Here is a 21,726-nt window from a genome sequence, read left to right as displayed (position 1 = left end):
CGCTGCTCGGACGCGCGCGAGCACCTTGCCTCGTGCAATCCATGTTGACAGTTGACACCCCTTCACGCAGCATCCACCGAGTACCATCCGCCATCGATCTCGCAGCCTTCTCCTTTGTATCCTTCTCATCGCGACGACGCCCACAGTGCCGCACGCATGGCGGCGCCGTTCTAGGCTTGCAGCCGCAACCAGCAACACGCCTGGGCCTGGCTAGAATCGCACGGGCCAAGGACATTGTAAGCTGACATTTAGTGAGCCGGCCCATGTTTATAGATGAGAGCCTGTTAAAATTTTCCACACGCCTAACATTGGTCTTGCTGCGTCACCTTACTTCATTACTCACCCCAACGCAAAGAATCTAATTCTCATTTTTCAATGAGCAATCGATTTCAAATTTGATCAAATATGTATTAAAAATACTATTATTTAGTATTATTAAATCAATCATGAAATATGTTTTTACAACAAATATATTTGGAAATACAAACGTAGGATATTATTTTCTACCAACCTATTCAAACTAAAAAATGTTTGATTTATTCAAAATCTAGGATTACACTCTTTTAGGCCATGATTATACTTCTCCACATATTTAGCTAGCAAAAATGATATATGTGATCTAACATGTGAAGTCCCCCAAATTGGTGGTGAATTAGGCATGAGAATATTCTTTGATTGTTATCCAAATCTGTACCTATCCATCAATGCCATCGAAAATTATAGGTTTCTTCCTCTTAATGAAAAATGCCTGCTCTCGAAAAGAATTTTTTTATAGGTTTCTTCGATACAATTGATTCCTAATTTTCTATTCCTAACGTGCCATCATTGTTATTTACATATAAACCATGTCGAAACATGACCACCTTTTTAACATAATGTGCATTTTACCCCTTTACAATCTTATCTTAAGCTGCCAGCCACAAGTCTTTTCATTCTCCTCCAAATCGGTCACATTCCTGTATAGATGACCAAATGGGTGGGACGACCCTATTAGCTGCATGCTCGTGTCGTGTTTGCCCGGCCATGGGTTGTGCCATTAGCCAAGACAAGACTCTACTACAGTTTAGCCGGGCCGGGTCGAGACCTGATGACATGCTAAGGCCGCGCGTGCCAAGCTGCACCACCATATGCCACCGTCGTGCTCGAGATGCGCCACCACGTGGGCATTGTCATGCCACAACGTCGTCACGTCCCTAATCCGTAGCACCGTCGTCGCGTTCTTGCTCCACCACGCGTCATGGCGCACGCGCCCCTGTGTTGTCGCTACTACAGCAAACGTTGGGCAGGGACGTGGCCCAGCACCACCATGCCGCGAAGACAAGGGCCAGTGCCTCGCAATATTTCTCTCCACACGCCGTTCGGGGCCACCCGCCATGGTCGCCTCAAAGTGCTAGACGAGGCTACGTCGCTTCTCCGCATGCGTCGAAAATACAAGAGAAGGTAGAGAGCACTAGCACAGAAACGACTTTGGATCCATTTCAAAATTTAGTTTTAGTCACGGTATTTTTTTGCGTCCGAGACTAGAGAAACATTTAGTCCCGGTTGGTAGCTCCAACCGGGACTAAAGGTCCCTGCCAACGGCTACTACGGCAGGCTTTTGCTGCAGGGGACCTTTAGTCTCGGTTGGAGGTACCAACCGGGACTAAAGGTTAACTTTTACTCCCGGTTGGTCCCTCCAACCGGGAGTAAAAATCACTCCCAGCTTTAAAGCAACGTCCCCATCCCCAGTCCCCTCTCTCTCGCATCGGCATCCCACTTCCCACCCATCTGCTTCCGTCTCTACCATCCCACCGCAGTCATCCGCCTGACCCGTGCCGCCCTCAGCCCATGGAGAAGTACCCTGTAACACCCTTGGTGTTACGCCTAAATCAAAATACTAAATCATGTCATGAGCATCATGTTTATGTATTATTGCATGTGGTAAATGAGAAATTAAATTTTAATGCACTAATTCTTAAATTGAGCTCTAATTTATTCCTTGTCCAAGTTGTCCTTCCAGCACGTCATCTGTCTCCACGTGAGAGCTCCATAGCCACAAAGTCAAATGATAAGTTATTGTCATTCACTAATTATTAGCATACCACTTGGTAAGATTTATATCTCCATCAATCTCGTGATGCGCCGCTGTCATCTCTCGTTGTTCTAATTATCCCGCCTTTACTTCGCTTGCTAATCACCTTGCTAAATTATCTGTGCACGACGCGCTGCCACTACCTTAGTGTGTCGCACACGCTACACATTAATCTCAATCACAAGTTCGGCCGCTGAGCACGCCGCTCGCTCACTACTCTGCAAACGCGGTGCACGCACCCTTTCCTCACGCCAGCACTATAGCAGCAGGAGTTTCAACATGTCAGAACGGCACCAGTGCAGATTTTCAACGCGACAGAACTGTAGCAGCGCAGAAGTTACTGTTTACGCTAGGAAAACACTGTAGCTCCGAAGAAAACACTGTACCACCGTGGAAACCACTGTTTGCCCGAGCAAACACGTCGTTCCCGCGGCGTTTTATTACCTTTAAGCAAGCTAGTTAGCCACTAATCTTACGACGCATCGCTGTTGCGCCTTTGCTTCTCCATTCCCGCGTCTCCTGTCTTTAAAAGGATACGCCGAGCTATTTCGCTCCGCTGCTCACTTGCTTCTCTCAAATCAAGTTTCTCTGTTCTTACCCATGAAAGCTGCGTCTATCGATTTCTCCCGAGCTGCAATAATCAGCTGAGGTAGCTAGTCTATAATTGATCTTCTCATTCTCTAATGTTTCCTTGACCTGTGGTCTCCTTCCCCATTAATTCCTTGACCTGCATGAATGAACCAGCACCCCACCGCCAAGCACGTTCAGCCCAAAGCCCACTCCAGTCCTGACGTGCTCGTAAGTCTAAGACCACTCAAAGTTCATCCTTGAATTAATTCTCTCATGACCAAAGATCACACCACCGCACACGGCACGGAGCCAGAGGACAACCCTGCCAACTCGTTTCGTGCTTCCAGACTACCTAGCTTGTCATGACCACCCACAACCAGTGCTATATATGGTTCTGCTCCGCTCCACGTAGGACAAGCAATTGCTAAGCTCCCTGGTGTCTCTCATCTTGCATGGCCTCCGCACATCGATCACCGTAGGCGGCACTTCATTCAATTCCGAGGTAGCTAGCCTGCAAGAATTCCTTCATTCTTCTTCTTTATTATTTTCTTGACTCGCGGTCTCATCTAGTATTTCTAGACCCACAGTCATGTGCAAGTCAACAAGTTCAATTGCGTGATTAGCCTCCTCCAATAATATTATTTTCTTCATCTCTGGAGCTCATTTGAATTTATTTATTGATTGTGAGATAAATTTTGTTAGATTCCTAAATTCATGATCTATCTGTTAGTGTAATTAGTTCGTATAGTTCAGTGATACCTTTAGGGTTACTTTATTATTTTGAAATGCTTATTATTATTATGGTTATTTAGAGAATGAATTTTTGTGATGCATGGTAGCTAGTGCACCTTGTTTTATTATATATATAGTAAATTGATATTAACAATAAAGATGCATTTAGTTGCTAAGATAATACATGAAATGTTTCATACCTGTTTAGTGGGAATAATAGGTAACTTTGCGTATTAGTCATTAGAGTTAGCTTAGTAGCTTGGTAGATGTATTCTTATTTTAAGAGTTGCGGTTGCCTATATATTAATTATTGCATCATTATCACAGCATGCATATAGAGGACGAGCCACTAGAGATCGTGACCTTCGGCGAGCAGGAGTACGACGAAGTCGTCGAAGAGTACGAGGAGATCCTCGTGCAGGAGGACGTTCCGGAGCCACCCGTCACTGACTTTGCTGACACCGTGCCTGCCCAAGGCAAGCCCCGGTGCATAACCCCTATTTTTAAATAATCACTGAATATATTTATATGATATGCATTTACGTTATAGGCATTTTATGGAAGCTACATGCATAAATATATCCACCATGAGTCCTACTAGTACAGGTCGAGTAGCTGCTATGCTCAGGATGTCGATAGCGTGAGTAACCTGTCGTTACTCGCAAATAGGTGATTAAACTATGATATCATGATGAAATAATGGAAAAGAAAATGGTGACCGAACAGGGATGTGGATTTGGTACTGGTGGGTGTGAGGGGTTGTGTCCTGCGGCCAACAGGGCATAGCTCGGTTATACTTTTTCCTTGTCTGTGTCGATTAAGGACCGGTCGTTGCATATGACTCTAGGCAAGTCACAGATTATTGTCCCGAGCACATACTTAGGTATGGGCGCAGGGAAGGCTTGCTGCTCTCTTGTCGCGAATCCGGCTCTTTCCGGACCGACTGATGGGAAGAGGAGGTGGTGGAGGTCCTTGCACCGCACTGAGTCTGGGACTCAGAGGCGGGGGCTTGGAGTCCAAGTTTGGACAGGGACCTGGACACCCGGGACAGGAGAGTGGTGGGTTAGTCCTGCTTGTGCCTGGGGTACAAGCGGGGCGTGTGTCTTCGGGGCACCCAGCTGGGCACATTGATTTGCGAATCGCCGGGTTATCCGGTACGGCTTGTCTACGGTTTAGCACCGTAGTAAGAACTGGAAGTGAAAAAAGAGAAGGAACAGTATCGATTGCTCAACTCTTGCTTGAAAGTAGAACAGGTGCTTATATAGATTGACTAGATGAAAACTTAATACAGCTGATGATAATAATGTATCAATAAGGACTCACTATTAGTATTGCTTTTTGCTAAAAGAGAACCAGCAAACCATAAAGCCTAGCATATTCCTTGGAGTCGAGAAAGTATTCCCACTATCGGATAAGTCTTGCGAGTACATTGTGTACTCAGGATTTATTTACCCCTGTTGCAGGCGACGCTTGAGGAGTTCCTTGTGTGGAGGATCCATCTGGTGGGCTCAGACGGAATCCTCGTTATCTTATCGCTAGATGTTATCTTTTAATATTCCGCTGTTTATCATTCCACACTCTGTATTTGGTATTGTAATAATGTACTTTTCAAGAAACTCTAATGTATGAGATAGACTTGTGTTGTAACTCGTTTTCATTATTGGATCCTTGGGAAAAATGTGGATCTTTCGGGTTCTCCCTTGGGGTGTGCCCGACGGACACTGCTCGCTATAGTTACTTTCGGGGTGCTTAGTGTCTGATGGAAGACGAGCGCCTTCGTAAGTACGCTATTTCGGGTGGTTCTGCCACATACCCCGCCCCTCCCGCTGCACGAAGCCGACCCTGCGGCCGTCGTGCGCACGGTTGCCAAGATGGCGAAGCCGAAGAAGGTCGGTGTCATGGTCAAAAAGGGCGGGGGCACCGAGTTGTTCATCGTCGAGAAGCCCATCCACGGCGGGGAGCAGGTTCTTTCAGCGTCGGTCACCCGCTTCGCATGGCCCCGTAGGAGGAGGAGGCGGCGGCAGCTGAGGAGGCTCCACAGGCCGTCGACGGCGTGGCCCCGTAGGAGGAAAAAGCAAGCCGCCGGTGGTGTGACTAGTTATCTTCATATGCTACTACTAGTATTATAGTATCATCTGCTGAGTTTTATGGTATCTCTACCAGTACTGTCATGTTAGGGTGGATGGATCTGAGTTTGTATGGTGATTGATCTATCCTTTGTCATCTGAGTTTGTGTATGGTGACTGTTATGTTAGTATCTGTTGTCTTTGCCTACTATCCGTATGTTGATGATGATTCAGGATGAACTGCATGCGTTTGATTTGCGGCTCTATATCTTTGATTCTGCGTTTATATTTCGTCATCCATTCAAGTCCGTAAGTTTAGTTGCTCTATTGAATTTCGTTGGATGGACTTAATTGGATGTGCATCCGTATTGGCAGGTCTAGTGTTGTTCCGATCTGGACCTTTAGTCCCGGACGAGAAACCGGGACTAAAGGAGGGCCCTTTAGCCCCGGTTGATATTACCAACCTTTAGTCCCGGGCGAGAAACCGGGACTAAAGGAGGGGCCCTTTAATCCCGGATTTGTGCTCCTGGTTGGAAAACCAGGACTGAAGGGGTTTCCCAACCGGGAGTACAACTTATTTCTGTACTAGTGGAGAAAGGATAAAAAGTGGCAGAGGTAGTGGAAATGACAGGCTAGAGTAGAATGAAGACATGTTAGGATTAGGTTATTGATATGTTCTATTGGTCGTTAAGTTGGCTGGTTTTGGTTAATTCAATAGTGTTCTGTTTGGGAGAATAAGCTAAAATAGACTGACTTGGCTGAAAAGTAGTTCAAGCGAACAGGCCAACACGTTGTGCTGGAGGAGTGGTCCGGACAGTTGTGCCGGCAGGGGCGGGCCTTCCTAGTTCAGAAAAAATGGGCCATGACCCCCTGGCAAACACAATTTGCACTAAGTACACACCGCATAGTTAGGGCCTCTTTGGCACGGCTTATGCTGGCTTCGGCTTCATCTATTTTGTGCAAATCGAGGCACTGTAGTGTGAAGCCGTTTTGTAAGCCGAGGTTAAAATGAACTAGAAGCTAAAAAAAGCTAATTTTTCTGGCTTCATCAGCTTTTGCTTCACCGATAAAGTCATTTTAGATGAGCCGTGCCAAAGGGGGCTTTAAATAGACGTATCCCTCTTGATTTCTTATTAGTCAAGCTCTGCCTCTGTGTGCCGGCACGGCCCCGATGACCATTAGGTCGGGTCGGGCCGGGCCGTGCCTAGATAAGGCCGAAACATCAGGTCATGGGCCGTGCTAACGACCGTGGGCCATGGGCCTTTGGCTATCTAGATTGCACATGTCTGTGCCGGACCACACGAGTGAGGAGCGCAGGCTCAGGGTGGCAGGACTAGCTGGCCATTGACGAGGGAGAGCCGGAGAGGAGACGGGCTTGACGCTTGGGGGAGGTCGGAGACAAGCGCCACGTAGGGCAGCGATTTTCCGAGCGGCGGGCAGCAACAAGCAAAGGAAGGGGTTTAGGCCGGGTGTGCGCGCTCTCACTCTCTCTCTCTCGCGTGGCGCAGCGCCGCAGCTGGGCGACCGCCGTTGCAGACCTACGGCAGGCGCCCAGGTCTAGCCTCGTCGGTTCCTTCGCCAGGTCTTCCTCGGGCCGGGGACGAGCACCCACCAGGTATGCGCATCCCTTCTCTTCCCTTCCTGTTGTGCGAAACCGAGCACGCGAACCCTAACTTAACCTATATGGGTATTTGTAAATTCGGATCTGATCTAATTGCAAGTGTATTTATGTATTATTTATGTATTATTATGCGTACCAGCTGCGATTTTTTTGGCGAAAAATATGGACCGTACATTTGTACATCTGGACACCCATGTACTTTACTGGGTCCGCCCCTGACCCTGAACTCATCATCTTCCTGTGTTACAATTTATTAAGTTTGTTAGGGAGTTTCAGTAAGAAATGGAGATGGTGAAGCAGTTTCCTTGTTCATGAAATGAAATGCTCCCATGTTGTCTTATGTCTTGCATCAATCTTTTTCATGGTTTGTTTTGGTATCATAGGAGGTTAGGTCATGCTGTTAATGCCATAGCAATGGAATTCTTAAATAGAACTGCACAATATTATTGGGATATGATTGGATTTGCCGGTTACCACTTTTTTGAGGAAAAAAAAGTAGTTCTGAAGTTGCTTTGCAAGCTCTAGTAGTCTAGTTTGAAGCTCTGTTTGATCACATCATAGAGGCTACTTTATGCCATTTTGACTCGTGTACTCCTCCAGTCACAAATAAGTGATATTTTTGGGCTGTGTGCAAAGAACCAATCTAAACTTGGACAGCAGATCATTCATAATATATCACAACAAGAATCAGTAGTCAAAGTTGTGTATTCAGGACAGTGCCGATGTCTATAACATCACTTACTTTTGACCGAAGGGAGTAAGGGGGTGTTTGGTTCTTTAGTCGCTTCTAAGATTCATGTCACATCGAATATTTAGATACTAATAAAGAGCATTAAATATAGATTAATTACAAAACCAATTACATAGATGGAGGCTAATTTACTAGACGATTTTTTTAAGCCGAAGTAATCTGTCATTAGCACATGTTTACTGTAGCACGATGTTGTCAAATCATGGACTACTTAGGCTTAAAAGATTCGTCTCGCAAATTAGTCGCAAGTTATGTAATTAGCTTCGTAATTAGTCTATATTTAATAGACATGCATGTGTCTAAACATTCGATGTGACAGGAATTTTAGGAGCGCCTGTAGAAACCAAACAGGGCCTAATACTATGACGAATATCATAGACTGTATTCATGAACAATAACAGAGCCTTTGAAAACCAGCAAATATTTTTTCAGTAATTTCTAGGCCTGTACAGATTTTATGTGGTACATTAGACTTCCCTTCTTAATATTCGGTATATTTAAGTTGTAGTACAAACCTGATTTTCTTCTTTAGCCAAGCATGGCAGGATGTTGTACATATTAAAACAAGAATTTATTCATGATAAGTTTTTGCACATGTTGGATTTGTTTGTTACCAAAATATTCTTAGAATTGAGTTTTCAGATGATTCAATGTTTGCAGTAGTGTTAATCTATTGTAGTCCAGGAGTTGTTATATTCCTTCCAGTTTTACAATGTTCTAATGGATTGAATTCACAATCCAGGTTAGAAGGTATACATTTGTCTTCATATTGTAGTTGACTGAAAAGATTGGGCCTACGCATGGGGGCTCCAAAACAGAGGTGGACTTCTGAGGAAGAGGCTGCTCTTAGAGCTGGAGTAGCGAGACATGGAGTTGGAAATTGGCGTATGATATTGAATGATCCAGAACTTAGCTCCACATTGCGCTACCGCTCGAATGTTGACCTAAAGGTTAAAACTATTCACTCGATTCCTTTTTTTACGTAAGTTTGCTTTAGTGAAGGGACTGCCATATTTGGGTATTCCTTGAAATCATGTGTCTTTTGGTTTTTAAATTTCCAGATTCATCTTCAATCTTAATGCTCATATGTTCTTTTCTATTAATCACTACTTAGGACAAATGGCGCAACATGAATGTAATTGTCACTTCATCGAGTGCTCGTGACAGGGGGAGAACTTCCACGAGGAGAACCCGAGCTGCTCCTAAGAATAATGATCACTCGTTGGCATTGAGCACAGTTACTTCTGATGTTGATGATGAGATTGTTGATTTAAATCCTATTCCTATAGCATCAGTGCCTGTTGAAGCGTGGAATACTTCAAATTCAAAGAAATCTCACTCAAGGTGATTGCATATGCATAAATGTAATAATACATAATTGTGCCGTTTAACTTTTTTTCCTCTCTTTGTTATCTCAATAGAAAACTAGATAGACTGAAGTCTTCACTTACTTTAATGGCTTTAATGCAGGCTAGACAATATTATAATGGAGGCTATAAAGAACTTGAATGAGCCTACAGGGTCACACAGAACTACTATTGCTAATTACATAGAGGTGTGCATTCTTCTCTTGTTTTTGTTTCTTTCTAGGACTTATAGACTTATAATATGCTTTATGGTCTGTCTACATTTCCATTTTCCTTTACTTTTGAATGTCAACATTATTTGCCTTTTTGTTTGTATTTAGTCAGCCAAAGCTTTTTATACACAAGATATCTTGTTAATAATAAATTTATTGTTTTTATTTTGACAAAAGTGTATAAGAAATCAACTAGGTGGCACTACCCAGCCGTCATGAACTCATGATTTTGCCCAAGTTGGCAGGTTGCCTGCCTATGCAGTGATGGCTGGTGCCACCCATATCTGTTGCAAGGATCATTACTCCTAAACACCTAAATAAATAGTGAACACCATTTCATACAGAAACAGAACTTCAGTACACCTGATTTGACTGTATAAAAATGATATATCACAGATATCAAATATTAGAATCCAATAAAAAAAGCATGTCTAGCTACATTAGATTTCGTCCTTTTGTTGGTCAAAAGTTAGCTATTGCACTATGTCTTCTTGCAGAGTTCTGATTTCATTTTGAAATCATCATGTTCTCTCTTATTAGCTAATAAAAATTCTTGGCCAACTGGGTCATGGTCGTCTTATTTGCTATGTGCACAATCAGGTTCTTACCCTGGTTTTATGTAGGAGCAATATTGGCCACCTAGTGATTTTGATCACTTATTGTCTGCAAAACTGAAGGATTTAGCTACCAGTGGGAAATTGTTAAAGGTAAATATGATTTTTGTAGCTCTCTACATCATTTTATGCTATGAGAAATAAAGTTAATTCAAAGATGAAACTACTAGGTGATACCACGTGAGTAAATTCAATTAATGTTATCACCAAAAAAACCTCTTCTTGGGGGAAAGGTCTCCCCCAAGGCACTGCATTAAGGAGAAACCGTAATCACAGGGTCAAGAAGGCCATGAACGCTGACTGCCTAGGATGCAACTGTGTATATCTCTGAAAGCAGTTACACAGTGAGGGACTTTTTGTGAAAACCAGGGTTCAAACCCTGGTCCTATGGCACCACAACTGGGTGGCCACTGGCCAACCACCACACTAGTGCATTCTCATGATATGATCTAATGAAGTAGTCCTAGATAAGTAAAATCTGTGCATAACACCATCAGAAGCCTAGTTTTCATCCAACTGGAACAACTCATATGCCATATTTGTGAATACAAGTATATGAAGGTTTATCATGACACATATGTTTGGCCATAAAGCATGTGCTCTGAGAAGGTGCACACGCATAGACTTGTTCAGTCATGCACCATACTCTACTATCTGTCTATTATTACAGTGCCAAACATGTTAATCAGTATTAGCAAGCACTGATTTCTTGTTTAGTGATGCACAATACTACACTGTTAGTCTATTACATAATGATTTCTTGTTTAATTTCATGTAGAATCCTTGTTAGACTGCAGGTTTCTGGCTGATCTTACTTTAAATGCTATTTTCAGCACAACTCAATTTGTGGGCTTTATGGTGTCCATGAGCCAATGAGCCATCTTTCATTGCTGAATGTTCATATTTTGATCCAATTAGAAGTTGCATGTTCTCAAATTGAAGAACCTTGAGCTTTTCAGCATGACCAGTGGAAGTTTGCAGGTGAATCGGAAGTACAGGATAGCACCTAGTTCACCACGCTTAGAGGGCCGAAGCCCCAAGATGATGCTGCTGGAAGACGTGCAAGGAGAACCCTTGAAATTAGGGAGTGATGCTAGTAGAACCCTCACGAGATCCCAAGTTGATGCTGAATTGGTTCGTATGGCAACTATGACTGCTGAGGCAGCTGCGGCTGCAGCTGCTCATGCAGTTGCAGAGGCAGAGGCTATCATGGCAGAAGCTGAAGCAGCTGCTAGGGAAGCAGAGGCTGCAGAAGCAGAGGCCCGAGCTGCACAGGCCTTCGCTGAAGCAGCAGTTTTGACACTGAAGAACAGAAATGCTGCGAAACTGGTATAGCTCTAGTCCATGAATCTTTTAGATATGCCCTCTTGTCCTTTCACATGTAGAATCCAGTTCCGTAGCCCCTTACGCAACTGATTGGTTACTAAAAGAACCTGAAATCAGAAGTTTTCATGAACCCGCTGGCTTATTCACCAAAGATTATGATTTCCAAAGGTAATTATGCCATGGCATAGGGAAAAGCATTCATTTGAACCTACTTTTGAAAAACAGAGTGCGGGAAGCAGAATCAAACTGCTTTTGAGAAGTAAGAAACAACCAATGGAATCTGCGGCTCTACCGAATTCTGACTCCTTGATGTTCATGTGCAGATGGCCCAAGCTTGATGCTACTCGGAACTGTTGCGTTCCAGCGGTGCTGCAGGGGCAGGCCACCTATGCATGTAGTTCATGTTAAACTGTTGTTCAGGTAAACACAGCTGTCCCTGTAGCCGTATAAAGTTGTGTTATTGGATCCATGTGGGTTCCAACACACCAACAGCGACGCCGGCAGCTTGGTTGTATTCCCCCATTGGGACACCATTTTCAGAACTCGGTGCCGTGGGTAAACTCAACATCAACATGCCTGTTTTCGCTGATTCTGAGCACGAGCGCGTGGACTGTACCAACAGCATTTGCATCGCTGCATGTGTTTGGACCTATCATGAAATAGGCAGTCTGGGGAGATAGCGATAGCATGGTCGGAGCTCTGCCATTCTGTCCTGCAACTGCAAGAGGAGCTCTCCTAGGGCTAGGAAGAATACTGGTCCACATGCAGTCTGACGACTGTGCGTCTCTTTGTAGTTTGGATTGGACTTTGGTTGGCTTGTTGGTGTGCCGCCGATACGGCCATATGCGTCGGCGTTTACCCTCCATAGAGGGAACACGCTTGTCAAACCTAGCGAAGATAACTAGAAACTCTTTATATATAAAAAGCAAACAAACTAGAAACTGTGTTTGGCAATTGGTCTAGGCAATTGGGAGGCGAAATGATTGCTTGATCAGGATCGGTTGGCAATCGAGAATAGCTAAATATCAGAATAGGAAGTGATGACAAGCTAATTCCTTAATTTTAGACTTGTGCCAAGTGTGTGGACATTTAAATTTCCATTTCATTAAAAAAATACTATATACATAGATGTACTCATGGGCCCCTCGTGGCATGGGCCCTGGCCGTCGCACCGGCTGCTGCCCAGCTACAGGTAGATATATGTTGCCTTTTGTGTTTATAATATGTGCGAGGCTGACGGACTGGTGTTGGATGGCAGAAAAATCAAGAGAAAACCGTGTCGGAACCTAACGATGGAACTGTGCGTGTGCGATCATCCTGTGCGTGATGCTTTCTTACCCGTGCGACACGGTAAGTCGGTACCTAACGATGCGCGGCGGTACATAGGACCGTTTAGGGCCTGTTTGATTTCTTCCTCGAAACTTTAGATGTTTAAAATTTAGAGCTGATTATAAAGCTTCAAACAAGTGATCTAAAATTAGATCTAAATTTTAGCCCACCTCCTCCAGAGCTCTCACCTTTCTCAACCGCCTGTTTCCTAGATTCTACACCCTTCATAATCTCTCTCTACATGTTAGCCTCCTAAGCTTGTTTCTGACCTTGACCATTCTGCCTAGGTGCTTGTTGTTGGCGCCCTCTTCACCTCGGTATCCACCCTCTCTTGGATGTCCCTCAAACTGCCTGTTGAAGCCTGGTGGTGGATGCTATGGCGGATGCTGCATGTGGGGTTGATCGGGTAAGAACTAAGAAGCCATATGGCAGCGGCGGCGGCTAATTGAAGAAGTGTGGTGGGGGTTGTGGCGGCGGATACTGAGGGTATTGATTCCACCGTCCGCCTCCACCTCCCCATCTCTCCCAATCTTCATCTGGACTGTGCGGCCTTGGTCCGCGTCCTCGACCTCTTCCCGCCATGGATTCCTTCACGATCCTAGTGAAGCTCTTCTTCTTACCCTTTCCCCAAACCTCTTCCGCGAAAATTCAACTTCGAAGGTGGTTGAATCCAAATATCTCCATCGCTCACGGGGTAGCAATCATTGATATTGAAGGATTTTGAGCTCCAAATGTCCTTCTGGATCCACACTAAAATGCGCTTGGAGCTAACCCTAACCTCTGGCTTGGACTCAGGGATGAATTAGAGTTGCCCCCAAAAGCTTTGGATCTCCTCCCCCCCTTCGACCGGGTTGCGGTTCCTAGATCTGTTCTCTCTCCCACCTCCAGTCCGACTTCGATAAATCCATGACAGACAGCGCGCCACCTGCCTCTCTTCCCGACCTCCACGCCACTCTATTCCTTTGGTGTCTCTTACCAGCGGGCCTCTCCTCCTGGTTTCGAAATCCAGGAGACGCGGGGGAGTCCCGTGCTTTCTCACTGGAGATTCCTGGAGGCTGGGGGCCACGTCACCTCGGCGTCGCCGTCCCCGCCTTCTCTTCGGTGTCGCCCTCTGTCGTATTCATTTTTATTACATGAAAATTCAGTTGATACAAGCCGATTTCCCCACCACCATTCTTCGCCTTGTAATTGAAGCTTCCACGAATGTACCTCATCTTCGCATTGTAAGCGATGACGACTACTTTATATATTTATGACTGAGTGCTCTATATGAACAAGACATGTATGACCTAGGTAAAGACTTAGAGAAACTCCAAGAGACTCTCTATATCATTCCTAAATGCTAAGAATAGAGTTTTTTGTGAAAAAATACTCTTCAACAGCTTCTCTAAATGATTATCCAAATATAGCCATTTTCTATTCTGGATTTTTCGCTAGCCAAAAATAGAAAACGAGAATGAGTCTCTAGAGTGAGCACGACATATAGAAAAACTTATGGAGAGTGAAAAGATATATAAATCGATTTTTATGCAAATGACTCTCCAAATAATAATTTAGAGAGTGAGATTTTGAAAGGCTCTCGGAGATGCTCTTGCTCTGTAACCCATGTCTCGTCTACGCTCGATCCAGGGAATCCGTTGGCATGGCCTCATGGTTGTGACTGCTTTGACTGGTAAGTAAGTTGCAATCAGAGAGCCGATTGGCCGAGCAGCATGGCGCCAGGGCCCATGGTACCGACGCTGCTTTGACTGCTAAATGATCGGTAAACGTAAATCAGAAGAGCTACGCTGATGTATAAAACTGGGGCACGGTGGAATCCTCCCTCTACACTAGGCATACTCCCCTCTGCCCCCACCCACCGGTAGGTAGTGCACACATGCCCTCCACAATGGCTTTTCATGAGCTGCCGGTGTTGCTCCTCCAGCTGCTACAAATAATACAGCTCGTAGTCGTCCTAGCCTTATGCTCGCTTGTACCTCCAGGCGCAGGCGGTGGTGCGTACACCAACCACACGACGATCACCGCATCGGTGCTTCCATGCCTTCCCGACCAGGCCTTAGCGTTGCTCCAGCTGAAGCAGTCCTTCTCCGTCACCAATTACTCCACCATGCCCTTCCGATCGTGGAGGCCTGGCACCGACTGCTGCGGATGGGAGGGCGTCCACTGCGACCACTCCAACGACGGGCGCGTGACATCTCTCGACCTGGGCGACTACGGCTTATTGAGTGGCGGGCTCAGCCCTGCGCTTTTCAAGCTGACCTCACTCAGGTATCTCAACCTTGGTGGCAACTGCTTCAACGGGTCTCAACTCCCAGCTGCTGGGTTCGAGCGTTTAACTGAGCTCACCCACCTCAACCTCTCTAGTTCCAGCTTTTCAGGGGAGATACCAACTGGTATCGGAAGTCTAAGGAATTTGGTCTCCCTCGATCTCTCTGCTGCTTTCGATATCCTTGACCTAGCCGATGATGGTTACAGTTTCAATTATGCTGGGAATAGGCTTGTAGAGCCAAACCTTGCAAGATTGATTGCGAACCTTAGTAGTTTGCTGGAGCTCCGTGCTGGCTTTGTGAACTTGTCAAATAACCCTGCGATGGAGTGGTGCAATGCCCTTGCCAATTATACTCCGAATCTTCAAGTTCTTAGCTTACCGTTTTGCCATCTGCATGGGCCAATCAGTGCTTCACTGTCTCGCTTGAGCTCGCTCGTTCTAATTGACCTACGCAAAAATCATTTGGATGGTCCTATTCCCCAGTTCTTTGCCAACTTCTCCTTTCTGGAAGTACTCCAGCTCAGCCGTAATCATCATGAAGGGTGGGTCTCCCCGAAAATATTTGAACAAAAGAAATTAAGAACGGTTGATCTTAGCAACAATATCGAAATATCTGGCATTTTACCAAATTTCTCTGCTGATAGCCGATTAAAGAATCTGCTTCTTGGTAACACCAACTTCTCTTGTACAATTCCGAGTTCCATCAGCAATCTCCAACACTTGAAGAAGTTAACCCTTGGTGGTCGAGGGTTTTCCGGGGAGATACCCTCATCGATGGGTCAGCTCACGTCCTTAAAACTATTAGAGGTCTCTGGATTCGGGCTAGTAGGGCCAGTACCAGCATGGGTGACTAATTTAACTTCTTTGTTGGTTCTCCAGTTCTCAAATTGTGGTTTATCAGGGCCAATACCTTCTTTCATCGGCAATTTTCCAAAATTGAGAAAACTAGCACTCTTCAGATGCAATTTTTTGGGGGAAATACCTCAACATATTTCAAATTTAACACACTTGAACATGCTCTTGCTTTATTCAAATAATTTGGTTGGTACAGTGCAACTCACTCCATTTTGGAAACTACCAAAGCTATTTGATTTGAATCTCTCAAACAATCTACTAAATGTGGTACCAGAAGACCAAGACAACTCTTCATTGGCATCCCTCCCCCCAATAAAGTATTTGGGTTTAGCTTCTTGTAACATATCTGAATTCCCAAATGACTTGAGAAATCTGGACCAGATTCATGGGCTGGACATTTCAAACAACTACATAAACGGGGCTGTGCCCCAATGGGTATGGGAGAAATGGTCCTCTTTTAGCTTTTTGAACCTTTCACATAACAATTTTACGAGCATGGGTTATGATTACCCTATTCTTCCTATATACGTCCAGTATTTTGATCTCAGTTTCAACAATTTCCAAGGGGCAATACCTTTACCACAGGAAGCAAATTGGATGCTGGATTACTCAAGCAACCAATTCTCAACTATCCCATCTAATTTTGGCACTTTCATCGTTGATACTGCATCTTTCAAAGCCTCTGGAAACAAACTCTCTGGAGAAATTCTAGCGCCGATATGCACTGCATGGAGACTGAATCTCCTTGATCTCTCTTACAATAATTTGAATGGATCAATCCCTACCTGCTTAATGGACACTACTACACAAACTTTACTGTAGGCGGGCATTTTCGGTTTCCCGCGGCGGGCAAAGCCGTCCGCCGCGGCCTAGAGGCCACGGTAAATCGTGGCCTTCCCACGGAGGGCCGCTTTGCCCGCTGCGGTTAATCGATTTCCCGCGGCAGGCACGTTAGCATGCCCGCCGCGGTTAAATGTTTAAAAAAACAAAAAAAAAAACCCAGGAACCCGCCGGCGAGCCCATTCTCGAGCCCACCGACGAGCCCATTCACAACCCAATACTGGCGCCACCGCACCTCGCTGGATCCGCCGCCGGGGTCTCCACCTTGCCGGATCTGCCGCCGGGGAGGTCATCCTCGCAGGATCTGCGCCATTGCCGCAGGTTGGGGCCGCCTCGCCGTGGATCCGTGTCGTCGCCGTGTGGATCCACGTTGTGGGAGCAGGGAGTAGACGCGGCCGCCCTGGATCCGCCGCCGTGTGGATCCACGTCGCAGGGAGTCGACGCGGCCGCCTGGATCCGCCGCCGTGTGGATCACCCGTCCCTGCGCGCCACGCAGCTCCTCGCCTACGAGAGAGAGATGAGGGAGGTACTGAGAGGAGAGAGAGGGTGGGAGAGAGAGGGAGAGAGAGATACCGGGCACGGCGGCGCTCTCCTCGCCAGATCCGGTCACGGTCCTGGACCCGCGTGGTGGCGCGCGCGACCTTGCTCGATGCTGCGCCGCGGAGAGGCCTTCACACGCCGGCGACACGCGCGACGGAGAGGTGGTGGCGCGCGCGACCTCGCTTGCCCCTGCGCCGCAGAGAGGCCTTCACACGCCGGCGAGGGAGAGAGAGAGGGAGTGGGAGAGGGAGAGAGAGGGAGTGGGAGAGGCCTGAAACCTAAGTGCTCATTTTATACCAGTACACGATACGGGCCTCGCCCTGGGCCTATTGGGTCTCGGCCTTAACCGAGGCGGGCTTTATAGGATGCCCGCCATGGTAAATCGATTTACCGTGGCGGGCAAAAGTGCCCGCCTCAGTAAATAAAAAATGCCCGCCGCGGTAAATCGTGGGATTTACCGCAGCGGGCAAAAATAGGAGCCCGCCGCGGAGAGCGTTATCGCAACGCTGCGCAAATTTGTTTTTGTAGTAGTGGGAGGACCTCAATAGTCTACAAGTGTTAAATTTGGTGGGAAATCAACTTCACGGGGAGTTGCCACATAGCATGAAAGAAGAATGTTCACTCCAGGAATTAGATTTTGGTAGCAACAAGATTGAAGGGAAAATACCTAGATCTCTGGTGGCTTGCCAATGGTTAGAGATATTTGACATCGGAAACAACCAGATTAGTGACTCTTTTCCATGTTGGATGAGTAAACTTCCTAACCTTCAAGTCCTTGTGTTGAAGTCTAACAATTTTACTGGGCACCTGGGACTGGGACCCTCTGTTGCAGAAGATAGGAGCAATTGTGATTTCTTGGAACTTCGAGTTGTCGATTTAGCCTCAAACAACCTTTATGGTACACTGCCAGAAGAGTGGTTTAGCAATTTGAAGTCCATGACGGCCAGTTCTTCTAACGAGACATTTATGGTGGAAAATCGATATCCTCATGGACAGGCATACCAATTTACTGTTGAGGTCACACACAAAGGGCACGACATTGCATTCTCAAATAATTTAGTGGCCCTTGTATTTATTGATGTCTCAAGTAACCTGTTCCATGGAGACATCCCGAAGTCAATAGGTGATCTTGTCTATCTCTCAGAATTGAACATGTCACATAATGCCTTGACAGGCGCCATACCCAACCAACTTGGCCGTTTGAACCAGCTTGAGTCATTGGATCTCTCGTCAAATGAGCTTTCAGGGGAGATCCCGCAAGAGCTAGCATCACTGGACTTCCTCACAACATTAAATCTATCTGACAATATGCTAGTGGGAAGAATACCAGAGTCAATTCATTTCGGCACATTCACGAATGACTCATTCTTGGAAATGACGGTTTGTGCGGGCCTCCGTTGTCAAAAGGGTGCAGCAATGGTTCGAATATTGTCCTGCATCCACTGAATAAGAAACCTGATGTCATACTATTCCTCTTCACAGGATTAGGATTTGGTGTTGGATTTGCATTTGTAATCGTGGTGACATGGGGAATATGCATTAGAAAATGATACTGAGAGACATCCCCTCTCAATCATGATGTATTGAATTTTAATCTTCTTTATGGAGATAAATGTGCCATGAATATGTATGGTAAGCAGGGGCTATGTTATGCTACTGTCTCAAACAGATCAGCTATAAGAAAATCAGAGTTTTTCTCTGGTGTTCCCTTTCTAGAGAACCTTGTGAATCTTTTTAGCGATGGTGCTTAGCAAGTATTTCATTAAGAGAAATAGAGGAGCTTTACTATGGTACTCCCAAATAACTATGGACCGTCGATCTAAGAGACTAAATAACATATTACTTTCTCGAAAAATAATTTTTTATATATTATTTTATTTGGAAAGAGGCAAAATATCTTGTAATTAGTCTCTATTAGCCAAATTACTGAAACACTTGATCCTTGCGTGATGGCCACATGCATACAGTGTTGTACCATTCACTTTAACAACTTTGGAAAAAAACATTTATGTACTCCAAGTTTTGAAACTTTGTACTACAACATTTGAAACTTTATACTCTTAGGCGTCAGACTTTACAATCACGAAAATTGTTCAAAACATATCCAATATGGATCAACTTTTATAGATCTCGTCATATTGAACGTAATAATGCAAACGGAATTAAAAATATATGTTTGACAAAAAAATTATCACATTTTTAAGTTTATGTACAGCATGCATATTTCACAAAAACATATTTGACACAAAGTGCACGTGCCGTCCTCCTCTCTCCAGCATACACCCTCCACGCTCAGTCCCCGCTCTCCCCTTGCGCCACGCGTGCGCTACTACATGGCGCAGCAGGCGCGCCAAATAGTATTCGGGGGTCCTCACATCGTTTTCTATACCATGTGTACTACACTAATGTCCTCACATCCTTTCCTATACCATGTGTGTGATCAGGATTCACGACCTATTTAATACAAGTTGGAATAACATGTATTCAGCGATGGTATAAAATCCGATTCCAATACGCGTTAAGTGACGATATGGAATTCGTTTCCAAAATGTATTGGAAAATGATAAACGGTGAATAGATCTCGCAGCTGCAAATTGTGCATGTGATCGTGCAATAAGATGTACGTTCTATTTCAACACATGATTAGTATATTTACTAATCTATATACCTAATATTAAAGGCAAAAAATGATTCTTCTGTCTGTTTTTTACTTCTCCCAATACCCTAGCACACCTGTTTGTCCTATTTATGAACTAGACTTATGACCCATACTCATATAAGTTAGAAAAATATTTGTCTAGGCATGGCATGGAGTTTGATTTCAAGATATATTGAAATAGAGGATGCGGTACGGAGTTCGATTTCAAGACGTATTAGAACTTGATAACTGGATAATAAATCTTTGATTCTCATGTCAACTAGATGATCACACAACAAGGTGCACAATCTGTTATGGATATGTTTGTTAGCTATTATTATGTATGAAAACTCTCTGAGTTGAGTTGTTGTCGTGCATATATCACTACTAGAAATTTTATTTATAAAGGCGTCTAGGATACCTCTATAGAGACAGGTGTCCCGACCACCTCTGCTTTTCTGTCTCTAGAAATCAAGGCTTTTTACTCTATAAATCGGATTTCTAGAGGCAGTTTGGAACAGGAGGCGCCTCTAGAAATTGTTGTGCAGAAATTAATAAATCAGGCCCAAAAATAGCATTTTGTTTTTATCCCGGGAGACCCCCCGACAGCCACATGCGCGTGCAGTCACAAGTCATATGATTTTCCGTGCGAAAACAAGCATTCCGCGACCGGCCTAGCGCATTCCTTCCCTAACCACTCTGCCCATTACACACTTTTGTCTATTTGTCTATTTGGGATATTCATCCTCCTCATTTTATCTTCATCCGATTTTAAAATGACTATTTGAGACTATAAATGATTTCAAATGAAAACTTTGTCAACTACAAAGTTGTATAACTTTTCGAGACTACAACTTTGGTTTTGGTCATTTCTTCATCCGAGGTCGTTTAAAAAATTTAGAATTTCAAATGTGTTAAATTCAAACATAATTTTTCATGCATAGATGATTTCAAATGAAAAAGTTATCAACTACAAAGTTATATAACTTTTCAAGATTTACAACTTTTGTTTTGTTCGTTTCTTCATCTGATGTCATTTGAAAAATTCAAATTTCAAATGTGATAACTTCAAGCATAGTTTTCCAATGAACAGATGATTTCAAATGAAAAAGTTGTCAACTTTGAAGTTGCATAACTTTTTGAGACTATAACTTTTGTTTTCATTGTTTCTCCATCTGAGGTCGTTTGAAAAAAATCAAATTTCAAATATGAGAACTTCAAACGTAGTTTTCCATGAATAGATGTTTTCTAATGAAAAAAGTTGTCAACTATAAGTTGTATAACTTTGTGAGATCTACATCTTTTTCATTGGTCGTTTCTCCATCCAAGATCGTTTAAAATTTTGAATTTTACTATGCAACTCATATTTTTAGAGTCGGCTGGAATTGATTTCTAGAGGCAACTGGAAATAGAGCCACCTTTAGAAATCGATTTTCAAAGGGAGCTGGGAATATATCCGTCTTTGAAAATAGGGGCATTTGTAGAGGTGGTTGGGAACAACAGACGCTCTACATATGCATTTCTAGAGGCGGTTTGGAGCCACAATTGAGGCAGCTGTAAATTGACCCGCCTGTGAAGAAAAGCTCCCGTCACTGAAAATCGATTTTGTAGTAGTGTATATCATGCTGTAAAACTTGATGCGGTCACGCTGCGCTGCCTTAAGCATGTACCACGACCTTGCCATCAATGAGAAGTGGAGGAGCTTAAGACATACTAAATGTGGCTATATCTTTATGGTCTTTGAGATTCTTTCAAAGTAAATTATCATTATAAGGCTTAAATATTAATATGCTCTTGAGGTTTAGCATTGCTTCCTTATCCTTTAAGCAATGTGGTGCAAGTTTCTAATGACTATTTATGCCATCGTAGTACTTAAAAGAAAAGAGTGTACTCTATGACCTAATCTTTCATTTTTAAAGTAAAGA

At 44.4% G+C, this 21,726-nt stretch overlaps 1 protein-coding gene and 1 pseudogene across 1 annotated transcript; both read left to right on the top strand.

Moving 5' to 3' along the window:
• Positions 1-6,758: 6,758 nt before the first annotated feature.
• LOC136449567 (single myb histone 5-like) lies at positions 6,759-11,931 on the top strand. The gene is made up of 7 exons (XM_066449622.1): positions 6,759-7,054; positions 8,554-8,761; positions 8,926-9,155; positions 9,282-9,366; positions 10,014-10,097; positions 10,986-11,333; positions 11,654-11,931. The coding sequence occupies exons 2-7, from the start codon at positions 8,612-8,614 to the stop codon at positions 11,666-11,668; spliced, it is 912 nt and encodes a 303-aa protein (XP_066305719.1). The 5' UTR covers positions 6,759-7,054; positions 8,554-8,611; the 3' UTR covers positions 11,669-11,931.
• A 2,572-nt stretch (positions 11,932-14,503) lies between these two features.
• LOC136449569 (receptor-like protein 7) lies at positions 14,504-18,975 on the top strand (annotated as a pseudogene).
• The last annotated feature ends 2,751 nt before the right edge of the window (positions 18,976-21,726 follow it).

Source organism: Miscanthus floridulus, chromosome 5, assembly GCF_019320115.1.
Source record: "Miscanthus floridulus cultivar M001 chromosome 5, ASM1932011v1, whole genome shotgun sequence".
Taxonomy (NCBI): Eukaryota; Viridiplantae; Streptophyta; class Magnoliopsida; order Poales; family Poaceae; genus Miscanthus; species Miscanthus floridulus.
The sequence above is the reverse complement of the archived record's forward strand: the minus strand, read 5'-3'. Positions and strand labels throughout refer to the sequence as shown.